Raw genomic sequence first — 12,836 nt, 5'->3', positions numbered from 1 at the left:
TGGGGAGCTGCTGCAAGGGGGGCGCCTCAGGGCGGAGGGGGAGAGCTACCGGGGGGGATGGAAGTTTCACCTAGGGTGCAGAACATCCTTGCACTGGCCCTGCTAGCTGCACTACATCTCCTACACTACATCACTCTTTTGCAGAGGTAAACCTGTGCATTATGGGAGATGTAGTCCAGCTGGTGACCTTGGCCCCTAGAAGAGAATGGAGACATAAGGAGCATATTACAACTCCCTGGAGGCATTACATCTCTTGATTTTTGGCCCAAAACTTTCAATTTTGCCAAAAAACTCAGCATTTCATAAGGAAATCTTCCACAAAGATATTTTTTTTTCCATTTTTTGGTCAAATTTGTGTGGAGGAAAAAATACTGTTTTATTCTCCCACCCACACTTTACCAGCTCCCAAATAACCCAGAAAATTAGCCCAACTCTAGTCATCAGCCACCTGCAAACTAGCCAACCTCTGAAATGTTAGCAGTTGAAAACATCATCTGTGTTTGGAAAACCATGTTTGCTCATAGGCAGTATCAAATCCCAGTGCTTATCAGGGATTCATTCATATCGAACTAAGGTACTTCTGTGGCCTCCAGATCCTATAGTGATGAGCACCTCACCATCTTTAATGTAGTTATCTTCACAATCACCCTGTGAGGTAGGGAAGTGCTATCCCTATTTTACAGAAGGGGAACTGAAGGACAGAGAGACAGATTTTTAAAGGTATTTAGGATTCTAAAGTTGTAATTAGGATTCTAGGTGCTTTTGAAAATCCCACTATACACCTAACTCCCAATGGTGCTTTCCAAAATGCCATGAAGGGTGGGATCCTAAAGGGACTTAGGGGTACCAGTGCTGAGCATCCCAGAGTCTAGAAAATAAAAGGAACAACACTATGATCCACAAAGCCTGAGTTGGACATCTAGGTTTCCTATACAACACATGGGGGGGACAGAGATGCCTACCAATGCCATCTCCAAAAGCCAGCATGCTAGGTGGGAGGAACTGCTAAAATTACCCAGAGGGAAATGTTGAGGGGGAGAGTGTGCTAAGCCCTGCCCCTCTCTCAGAGAGAGACACCTAACTGCAGGGAGATGTCTAGCTTTGCTTAGCATTACACGAATGGGAATGTGTCTCCTGACTCTAGGTGGCTTAGGCACCTATGATATTTCTTGTGGGACTGAGTTAGGCTCTCCACACAAAGCAGGGGGAAGAGGAGGTGGTGGTCCCTACCTCTATAACTCAGCCTAGCAGTTAGAGCACTCATCTGGGATGTGGGGACCCAGGTTCAATTTTTCCCCACACCTTTACCAGAAGAGGAGAGAGGATTTGAACAAGGGGTCTCTTAAGCATGCTCTAACCACTGGACTTTGGAATATTCTGATGTGGGGGCTCGCTCATTCTCTCCTGTTGAAACCATTCCATTGTGGATAAATAATGAAAGAATGATTGGAGTAGGGGGACTGGACCTAGGGTCTTCTACCTCCCAGGGAGGGTGCCCTAACCAGCAGGCAACAGCATCATTCTCTCTCGTGTTTGACACTTCTGTCATTAATGGGGTCACTGCAAGTAACCTTCTAGACTGAATCACGGAAGAGAAGGATCTCATAAAATGCATACAAGAAGTTGGTAGGAGCATGGCAGAAATCATAAAATCATAGACTATCAGGGTTGGAAGTGACCTCAGCAGGACCAATCCCCAACTAAATCATCCCAGCCAGGGCTTTGTCAAGCCTGACCTTAAAAACCTCTAAGGAAGGAGATTCCATCACCTCTCTAGGTAACCCAGAAAGGGCCAGCTTAAAGAAGAGCTAGTGCAGATATTAAAAAGGAACAGCACCCTATGTAACCTGCACTGACTGTGAGTAGAGCTCCAGGTGTTGGTTTTAATCTCTAAAGCCTTAAATAATTTATGAGAGGGTTACCTGCTAGATCACCTCTCTGTGGTGCCATATTACTGCGCTTGAGTCCAGAACTTGAGCTAAAACTTTCCGAATGTAGAAAGGAGGAAGCTGCGGGTAGCTATGGGTCATGTTTCTCTCTGCAGCCACTTGGGGAGGATTCGAGAGTAGAAAGGCTTAGTTTATTAATATCCTTATTTGCCACGGAGTTTAAGCCATTATAGCTATATGGAAGGGTTGCCAACTCTCGTGATTTTATTGTGAGACTTAGAATATTTGGTAGTTTTTAAAAGCCCTGGCTCCTAGAGAATCTCAGCTTTCTTTTTTCTTTTTTTTTAAAGCATAAGTTTATAGTGCTTGGGGTTGTAGAGAAGCTTGTAAATGTGACCTGCATGCACCCTAAAGGCTCAGAAATCAATGACAAACTAAAATAAATTGGCTTAAAAATCATGAGATTTTTTTTTTTTTAAATCATGATTCTTTGTAGCTTGACTCATGACTTTTGAATACTTGTGGTTGGTAACAATGTAGATCCCTTTCAGCTGAAAGTGCCTCAGCTCTCCCCTGATCTTGTTACACAGTAAAGAAACAACATTTATTTCAATTTATGGCCAATATTTTCAAAAGCATCCACTAAATTAGGGTGCCTCACTCTCTTGGTTCCTACAAATAAGTGCAACTGGGTGCACTAATGAGGTCACATGCAGTCATTTTTACAGGGATAGGGCATAACTGAGACAATGAGGAGACCTGGTTTTCTGAAGCGTTGAGCACTTATAATTGAACCCCCTAGGGAAGTTTGGGTGCTCAGCATAATTGAAAATTAGATCCAATGTGTCTCAAGGTGGGCACCCAAAATCACGGGCCACATTTGAAAATCTTGCAGCAGGTGAAAAAGTATCGGGGATCTTGTCATCTGACTGAGACCATGAGTATGATATTCTGAGACAAATATTATGTAACATATATAGCAATCAATAACCAATAATTAGTGAGAAATGAAATCAAATTATACACTTTTTTCTTTATATCATGTAAAATCTTTACATCTTCAGCTCACATGTAGTAGAACAAACTTATCCTAATATAATTCCATTGACTTCTGATGGAGCTCACCAGGAATATATTTGGTCCATTGTTTTAAAAACATTTTTTTTCTCTGAGAAACTAGTCAACCTCTCCAAGTGTGGTAAGGAGAGCCATATATACACCAAGGTCTGAACCTCACAAGTCTGTAGTGGCAGAATAGCTGTTGAAGTAGAGTTAAATGTATCTTTATGGAGTAACCCATGACTTTCCATGAGTCAATTAGCCTTCCTGAACTTCACATCAGCTTAGATTTACTCTTTTGCCTTCTTCCACAAACCTTATGGTTCTTCAGCAGCAGAGTCCAAAGTGTGTTATATTTTTGACACAACCTTTTACCTGCTTCTTGGGTTGTAGAATTTCCAGTTAATTAATGGAGTTTACAGTTGGTTAATGACACCAACAGTTATGTTCCCATTTACAGAAATCTGTAGCATTGACATTTATTTTTTCATGTCTCTGGTTTTTTGTCTTTGCAGCCCATCACACAAACCTTTTAAGTCAACCATTAGCATTTAATTTCCAAGTATAACAATGTATGAAAATGATCCACCCACCATCATTTAAGCTATTTTACTAGTTAATCTTTTTCAATACATTAACATTAGTTGCTCTTGTTCCCCTTTTAAAAATAATTACAAAAAGAGACAGGTGGGAATCAAAACCCTACATAAGAACATGTCAAACTTTAGAGCTGAATCTAAACTTTGTGTTTGGCCCCCATCTCTGCAGAATGCACCAACAAATCACTATATCTCAAATTCCTCCACATTCTGGGAAAATTTAAATCCAGATCTGTATTTGAACTTTCTAGCTTGGGCTCACCTCTAATTTCATAATCAGAATGGTTGTACACTGTGTTCCCTCTACACTGCATGCAGGAGTGGTGCCAGGGTTTCTGACGCCCTAGGCGGACGGCCGTTTCGCCGCCCCCCGCAGCTCAGGTGGAGCTGCCGCAGTCGTGCCAGCGAGCGGTCCGCTGGTCTAAAGGCTCCGGTGGACCTGCCGCAGGCATGACTGCGGTAGGTCCGCCGGAGACTTTAGACCAGCGCACCGTCCGCTGGCACGACTGCAATAGGTCCCCTGGAGCCACGTGCCATCCCCCGTCAAAATGCAGCCCCCCCAAAATTCTGGCGCCCTAGGCCATTGCCTAGGTCGCCTAAATGGTAGCACCGGCCCTGACTGCATGGTCATGTGGCCACCCAGGAGTGAATCAAGGGCCATGCACTTTGTTAACAGAGCTGTGCACAGCGGTGATGTGTTCAAGTGCCCCTCCCTGTGCTGCTCTGCAGCTGCATTGCTCCTCTGCCTTGGAGCTCCTGGTCTGCTCCCAGGATTCTCCTGCTTGCTGTGCAGAGTAGGGGATGGGGGATGACATCAGGGTGTCCCCCTCTCCCCACTTTTCTCTTGCCCATGTACCCCATCTCCACAGTGGGGGACAGGGCTCAGGAGCAGGAGAGCTCAGCTCCTGAGGTCTGAGACTTCTGGTGTGAGTGCCTTAAAGAGACAGTGCATGGTCTCCCATAGACTTCCCCATCAGCCAGCACTCTCACTATTCTATTCGTGTAGCCGAAGTTGAAGTATCTTAGTTCAACTTACCTGGCCGTCCTCGTGGCAGCGAGTCGACTGCCATGGCTTCCCCATCGACTCCACTTATTCCTCCTGCTGAGGTGGAGTATGGGCATCGATTTGGGGATCGATTTATTGCATCTAGACAAGGACACGATAAATCGATCCCTGATACATTGAACACTACCGGCCCATCCAGCAGGTAGTGTAGACGTACCCTAAGACTCTTAATTCTATGGGTGTCTTTGGGCAGACTCGTTGTTGTCAGTTCCAAGGCCAATTTAAGGCAAATTGGGACCACAGACCCATCCTTCCCCAAGAACCAACTCCCATAGTGTGGCCCTATCCCCATGCTGTGGCCTCATCCTTCTCTGGGATGGTAGTCACAGGGGCCATCTACATGAGCGGTGTGATGTGCTGGTACAGGGGCCCACCATCACTTTTAATTGGGTTGGTTGGGGCCTCCTCCCTTCATCCTGAATCACAACTCCCTCTCTTCAGGTTGGCATCATCTGTTCCAGAGGTGGGAAAACTCAGCTCCCACTCACTCTGTGTGTGTGTGTGTGTGAGAGAGAGAGAGAGAGAGAGAGAGAGAATGGGGGCATCACTTGACACCACCCAAGATTTGACTATGTTGAACAACTCTGGTCCCAGTACAGATCCTTGGGGGACCCTGCTATTTACCTCTCTCAACTGTGAAAACTGACCATTTATTCTTACCCTTTGTTTACTATCTTTTAACCAGTTACTGATCCATGAGTGGACTTTCCCCCTGATTCTGTGACTGCCTACTTTGCTTAAGAGCCTTTGGTGAGGGACCTTGTCAAAGGCTTATTGAAAGTCCAAGTACACTATATCCACTGGATCATCCTTCTCCACATGTTGTTGACCCCTCAACAACATGTGGAGCAGTGAGACATGATTTCTCTTTACAAAAGCTGTGTTGACTCTTCCCCAACATACTGTGTTCAACTATGTGTCTGATAATTCTGTTTTTTAGTATAGTTTCAACCAGTTTGTCTGGTACTGAAATTAGGTTTACCAGCCTCTTATTGTCAGGATAACCTCTGGAGCCTTTTTAAAAAATCGGCATTACAAGCTATCCTTCTGTAATCTTTGGTACTGAGGCTGATTTAACCAATAGGTTACATACCACAGTTAGTAGTTCTGCAATTTCATATTTGAGATCCTTCAGAACTCTTGGGTGAATCCCACCTGGTCCTGGTCACTTATTGCTGTTTAATTTATCAATTTGTTCCAAAACCTCCTGTGCTGACACCTCAATCTGGGACAGTTCCTCAGATTTGTCACCTAAAATGAATGGTTCAGGGGTGGAATCTCTCTCATATTCTCTGTAGTGAAGACCAATGCATAGAATTCATTTAGCTTCTCTTCAATGGCCTTGTCTTCCTTGAGTGTTCCCTGACTTCTTACCCCTCCCAGGATATGGTAGCCCATGTGGGGGAATAAAGGGACCCTTTTGTGCTCTTATTCCTCTGTGTGGAAGTGTAACCAGGGTCACATCTTAGCCATTAGCATCATGAGAGTGATTCAGACTGTACGCTCATTCAGTATTTAGCCTTGCTGCCGAGATTCCCACCAAATGTGCCAATTTTGATGGTGGGGTTTGTAATGTGGATTGCATCTGTAACTGGACTGAGACTACCTGCTCATTTCACACTGGCTACTGAATTCAGCAATCAAAAGGCAAGGACTTTCAATTACAATCACATTAGGCTAGATTTAAATTGATGGCATGGGGTGAAAGACTTCATGTCCCATTACTGATCTTTTGAGCTACCCCCATGATAGCCTGATATCAATTTGCTCAGTCTAGCCATATACCTGCACACAGTGTGCAGTGGCTACACAGAAGAACCTGTATTGATGACAGACATCTCCATATCTTGACATTTTGATCTGGTTTTCATTTTCTCCCTACTCCTGCTACTACAAAGTGCTAGTCAAAGGAAGAAATGAGGATGACTGCGATAATTCTTTTGTTTCCTGAAAGAGCATTTTTGCAGTTCTCTCGTAGCTCAGCTTTTGGTGACCTATTCAATCAAACTATATTTCTGGGCAGTTTCTTTTCCCAAAAGATCTACCTACAGCATAAGGGTATGAAGCCTGTTTCCCTGACAGATGGTAAGAGGCTGTGATTTCAATGAGCTGAGGGCTTGTACACACTACAGCTTATGTTAACATAGTGAATGCTTATGGGAAGGGGGTAGGTTTAGAAGATAAAATAAAAAAAGAACAAGTTAAAAATCACTTAGAAAAGTTAGATGCCTGCAAGTCACCAGGGCCTGATGAAATGCATCCTAGAATACTCAAGGAGTTAATAGAGGAGGTATCTGAGCCTCTAGCTATTATCTTTGGAAAGTCATGGGAGACGGGAGAGATTCCAGAAGACTGGAAAAGGGCAAATATAGTGCCAGTCTACAAAAAGGGAAATAAAAACAACCCAGGAAACTACAGACCAGTTAGTTTAACTTCTGTGCCAGGGAAGATAATGGAGCAAGTAATTAAAGAAATCATCTGCAAACACTTGGAAGGTGGTAAGGTGATAGGGAATAGCCAGCATGGATTTGTAAAGAACAAATCGTGTCAAACCAATCTGATAGCTTTCTTTGATAGGATAACGAGCCTTGTGGATAAGGGAGAAGCAGTGGATGTGGTATACCTAGACTTTAGTAAGGCATTTGATATGGTCTCGCATGATATCCTTATCGATAAACTAGGCAAATACAATTTAGATGGGGCTACTATAAGGTGGGTGCATAACTGGCTGGATAACCGTACTCAGAGAGTAGTTATTAATGGCTCCCAATCCTGCTGGAAAGGTATAACAAGTGGGGTTCCGCAGGGGTCTGTTTTGGGACCGGCTCTGTTCAATATCTTCATCAACGACTTAGATGTTGGCATAGAAAGTACGCTTATTAAGTTTGCGGACGATACCAAACTGGGAGGGACTGCAACTGCTTTGGAGGACAGGGTCAAAATTCAAAATGATCTGGACAAATTGGAGAAATGGTCTGAGGTAAACCGGATGAAGTTCAATAAAGACAAATGCAAAGTGCTCCACTTAGGAAGGAACAATCAGTTTCACACATACAGAATGGGAAGAGACTGTCTAGGAAGGAGTATGGCAGAAAGAGATCTAGGGGTCATAGTGGACCACAAGCTAAATATGAGTCAAGAGTGTGATACTGTTGCAAAAAAAGCAAACGTGATTCTGGGATGCATTAACAGGTGTGTTGTAAACAAGACACGAGAAGTCATTCTTCCGCTCTACTCTGCACTGGTTAGGCCTCAACTGGAGTATTGTGTCCAGTTCTGGGCACCGCATTTCAAGAAAGATGTGGAGAAATTGGAGAGGGTCCAGAGAAGAGCAACAAGAATGATTAAAGGTCTTGAGAACATGACCTATGAAGGAAGGCTGAAAGAATTGGGTTTATTTAGTTTGGAAAAGAGAAGACTGAGAGGGGACATGATAGCAGTTTTCAGGTATCTAAAAGGGTGTCATCAGGAGGAGGGAGAAAACTTGTTCACCTTAGCCTCTAATGATAGAACAAGAAGCAATGGGCTTAAACTGCAGCAAGGGAGATTTAGGTTGGACATTAGGAAAAAGTTCCTAACTGTCAGGGTAGTTAAACACTGGAATAAATTGCCTAGGGAGGTTGTGGAATCTCCATCTCTGGAGATATTTAAGAGTAGGTTAGATAAATGTCTATCAGGGATGGTCTAGACAGTATTTGGTCCTGCCATGAGGGCAGGGGACTGGACTCGATGATCTCTCGAGGTCCCTTCCAGTCCTAGAGTCTATGAATCTGTGTAGGTTTAATTTATGTCACTTAACAGTGTGAATAAGCCACCTCCTGAGCGATGTAAGTTACACCAAACTGCAGGTGTGGACAGTGCTATGTTGGTGGACAGCTTCTCCCGTGATGTAGCTATCACCTCTTGGGGAGGTGGTTTTATTATGCTGCTGGGAGAGCTCTCTCCTGTCAGCATAGAGCATCTGCACCACACACACTATAACGGCGTGGCTGCACTGATGAAGCTGTGCCACTGTAGCACTTCAAGTATAGACTAGTTTTAAGTCTCTTTCCAAAGTTGTTATTCACCTTGCTCAGATGTGGAGAACCTCCTGGATTTATTAAAGACTCTGGTGTATTTACACTCCATGATGAAATTGAAGATTTATTTCTAAATACATGCTCTTGCATTAACTACTATAAAGATACCAGTGGCAGCTATCAAAGCGGTGAAAGGTAAAATTTATGCATTCTCCTGCCCTGGGATGTCAACTCAGATATTTGTATCTTTTCTTGTAAATCCCTGGTACATTTCTTCATTCAACATTGATGGTAACCCCACCTTTACTGGGCATCTTTTCCGTTCACAAATAGGTCTTACCTATCATAGAATATCAGGGTTGGAAGGGACCTCAGGAGGTCATCTAGTCCAACTCTCTGATAGATTTTTACCCCAGTTCCCTAAATGGCCCCCTCAAGGATTGAATTTACAACCCTGGGTTTAGTAGGCCAATGCTCAAACCACTGAGCTATCCCTCCCACCTCAGTGGGGTTTTTTTTGTTTTTGTTTTGTTTTGTTTTGTTAAGAGAGGGGAATTTTACTCAGAATCCCATCTTTTTTACCTTATTTGTCATCTGAATTTTACCTCAACCAGTGTAGTCTTAAAAGGAACTGCTGAATGACCATAAAACCCTATTGTACCGTACAACATATGTTTATTAGGCATACAACCTGTACACATTCTTTTCATGCTATTTAGGCTATCATATGTACAAACATACTCCATTCGTGGTGCCACATTGCATGCTCTTAGAAACTATTAGAAGCCTTTGGAATTCCCATGCCTGTTTATTCATTCTTTTGTTTAGGAGTCAGTGACCTGCAAGCACTCATTATGAAGGAAGATCTGTTTTTTCTGGTGACTCTAATTAGCCTTGCCTTCCTGTCACTGTTAAGATCTGGATATCCTCAACATATTGCAGAAGAGTCTTGCTCTGTTCAGATTCTTGTTCCAGGCCTCAAAGGTAATGTTTGAGTCTCTCCCTCTGCCTAAATATTAATCCCTTTTTTCTTACAGGTTTATTTGAACCAATGACAAGTCATATGCAATTTCTAGCAGGGACTAACATCTCTACAAGGTGCCTTACAATTGCCCTTTCCACAATAGGATTTGAAATAATTTTCCAGACATGGCCAAGCACAGTTTGTAACATGATTTGTGTTCATTAAAACAACATGGTTACAAACTGCAGGCCTGACTCTGCAAAGCGCACTCATGAAGCGCAGCCCTCGTTACTCAGATGAGTTTTCCTGATGACTTCAGTGAGTTTATGCTCATGAGTAGTACCCAATGTACATAAAGTTTGCAAAATCTGGCTCTGTGTTCTGTCTAGAAAACATTTTATAAGCATTTATTGCCCCTTTGAGAGGGACTACTTGGAAGTAATCAATAACTATATTTGCTAAACTGAAGTACGCCTTTCTTTGTGGCAAACTCATTTAAAATGGGTGCCACCAGCGTTAAGCCCAATAATAAAACTCTTATTTTTACTGCACAACTGAGAAATGCTTTACCTTATGAGTTTTCACATCACTGACCAGAGAAAAAAGGTAGAGTTTTCTTTTCATAGGCTGGTCCTTGAACTCTTAACCATGTTGACACTAAGGTGGGGATGAAAAGTAGAGCAGTGTTAGTTTGATGCATTCAGACAATCCATGATTTGACTGAGCCTTAATTGCTTCCATCCATCTGCTGTCTTTAGTATGGCTGTCACACAAATAACAGCATTATCAATTTTATTATTGCATAACCTAGTGATAGAGGAGAATGATCAAGTGGTCAGAATGCAGCATGGGGAATGAGGAACTTTAATCTTGCTTCTGTTGTTGACTTTCTCTGTGTCCATGGGCCAGTCCCATAGCCTTTTTCCTTTCATTTCCCCATTTGTATAATCAGGATAATTCTTGTATCAGAGGGGTAGCCGTGTTAGTCTGGATCTGTAAAAGCAGCAGAGAATCCTGTGGCACCTTATAGACTAACAGACGTTTTGGACGGAGAAGCCCAGTTTTAGACTATTGGGCATTCAGCCACCCACGAAAGCTCATGCTCCAAAATGTCTGTTAGTCTATAAGGTGCCACAGGATTCTCTGCTGCTTTTACAGGATAATTCTGTGCACACACATTCACTGCCTCACAGTAGTTTTGGAAGGATTAGTTAGTTAATGCTTATAAAGTACTTAGTGCCATCTAAATGCTTAAATTTCTATTATTACAATGTAGAACTTTCCCAGCAATAATTCTGGCCTTTTTTTTTTTTAGTAAGGTAATCAGGAATAGAGCCATAAAACAGTGAGGGAGCCTGAAAACCAGAATGCTTTAATGCTTTCACTCCACCTAATTAGAAACAGTCATTGACATGGTGAGGGTGATTGATGTACAATTTCAGTGAGGCACATAATGGCCTGCTAAGCTTAATGTAAAATCTCTAAAAAGCCACCAATACCCAAACTAAACTGTCAGGGGACTGACTGTCTTAGAGGAGTGGTAGTGATATACAGAGCCTTTCATCTGTTGGCTCAAATCCAGCCCATGTCAGGAATGACCAAGATTTCCACTAAACTGAGTATATGTATGGCCATATGCCCAAAACTCAGCTCCTGTGCAGAGTTGAATGCTTCTCACAAGCAACACTTAAATATGCCATAGCTCCTCCACTGCTGAGGTGCTGCTGCTATCTGTGGCCACAGGGGAGCAAAGCATCTCATAATGGAGCCCAACACAGCCAGCTGGGCTCTGACTACCTTAGAAGGATGTCCCAGAAGATCTCCCATCCCTATTCCTTACTGGGAGCTTATACCTGGAACATACCTGTCGTAGGCGTCGGGGAGAATGGGGGAAGAAGAGAGGTTATGGGGAACAGAGGAAAGAGATGTTGGGGACCCTAGGAAGTGTGGGAATTGGGATACCCTGGAAAGGGAAAGAGATTTCTAGGAGGGGTAGGAAAAAAAGATAACAAGGGAGACTTAGGAATGGAGAGAGATAAGGCAAGAGAGGACACAAAGAAAAGAACAATGGAGAGAATATGGGAAGAAGAAAATGCAAAATAGAGAAGGAAGGAAAATTGGAATGGGGAATAAGAAAAAGAAGGGAATAAAAAATAAAAAAGCCACACACTGATTTACTCATTCATGTACTTACATCTTAGGTTTTTTTTTTCCTAAATATGGACCTAATGTAATAGATGAGATGATTTAGCCTGGGACCTGGATGGAACCGGGAAGAGGAAGGATACTGTGATTCTGGGAGTCTGTATGGCACAATGACGCATGGTTTAGAAATTCAGAAGTATAAGATTAATTATTAGAAAATCATGATGGTACATGAGAGAAGAGATGGAGGATTAAGACCAACTACATTGCTCATTCAAACCTCTCATAAAACACTAGTACTTCTGCCAGGCCCATAAGACGTGAGTTTATTATTGTTATGGAGAAGAAATTATATATATAAAACCTTCTGAGCTATTCTAAGCTCTGGATTTGCCAATTTCTCTTGTCTTCTGTCTTTGAGACTGTAAGCAGGGACTGTGTTAATATTCTCAATGATATGTCATGCACAAAAATAGTTGACATGAAATACATAAAAATAATTATAATAATCTTTCTTCCTGGGTATTCACTCCTGTGTTAATAGTTCTACTCACATATAGGGAACGTTGGTAATGACAGAAAGTTATTACCAGCTAATAGGTTCTCAATAGCCTATGTGTTTAGTATTGCTATTATTATTTGTATTATGGTAGAGCCTAGAGACCCCAACTGAAATCAGGGGATCTCATTGTTCTAGATACTGTACAAACATATAGTGAGACACAGCCCTTGCCCGAAATTGCTTACAAGGCAAGGAAAAGATATAAGAAAGTGGGAAAAAGGCAATATTATTATTGTCACCCCCTTACAGATGGTCAAACAAATAGAGGCAGAAACGGAACTCAGATGTTCTAAGTCCTAGTCTAGTGTCTTAACCAGTAAGACCAGCCTTTCTCTCTTTGGTGGTCTTAGTCCGCAACAGAAAACCCACAATAGTCTTAGGTGCTGACTGGCACATCAGGCAGTCTGAGCAGAGAGGCAACGACTTAATGGGCCTAGAAGCTGATGTGTTCATTCATCCTTAGAAATGGTCCCTCCAGGTCAAGGTCACTGTGAGGAAACATGTTACTGCTGCCCTCAAACTAGGACAAAAAT

General features: G+C 42.7%; 1 protein-coding gene across 2 annotated transcripts in view; it reads left to right on the top strand.

Moving 5' to 3' along the window:
* COLEC11 (collectin subfamily member 11) overlaps positions 1-12,836 on the top strand; it is a 45,230-nt gene that overhangs the window by 4,968 nt on the left and 27,426 nt on the right. For both annotated transcript variants that reach the window (XM_032791072.2, XM_032791071.2), the window contains exon 2: positions 9,461-9,616. In XM_032791072.2, the coding sequence (XP_032646963.1) occupies positions 9,487-9,616 (130 nt within the window). In that variant the 5' untranslated portion in view covers positions 9,461-9,486. The remainder of the gene's footprint in view (positions 1-9,460; positions 9,617-12,836) is intronic.

This window comes from Chelonoidis abingdonii, chromosome 3 (assembly GCF_003597395.2).
Source record: "Chelonoidis abingdonii isolate Lonesome George chromosome 3, CheloAbing_2.0, whole genome shotgun sequence".
Taxonomy (NCBI): domain Eukaryota; kingdom Metazoa; phylum Chordata; order Testudines; family Testudinidae; genus Chelonoidis; species Chelonoidis abingdonii.
The sequence above is the reverse complement of the archived record's forward strand: the minus strand, read 5'-3'. Positions and strand labels throughout refer to the sequence as shown.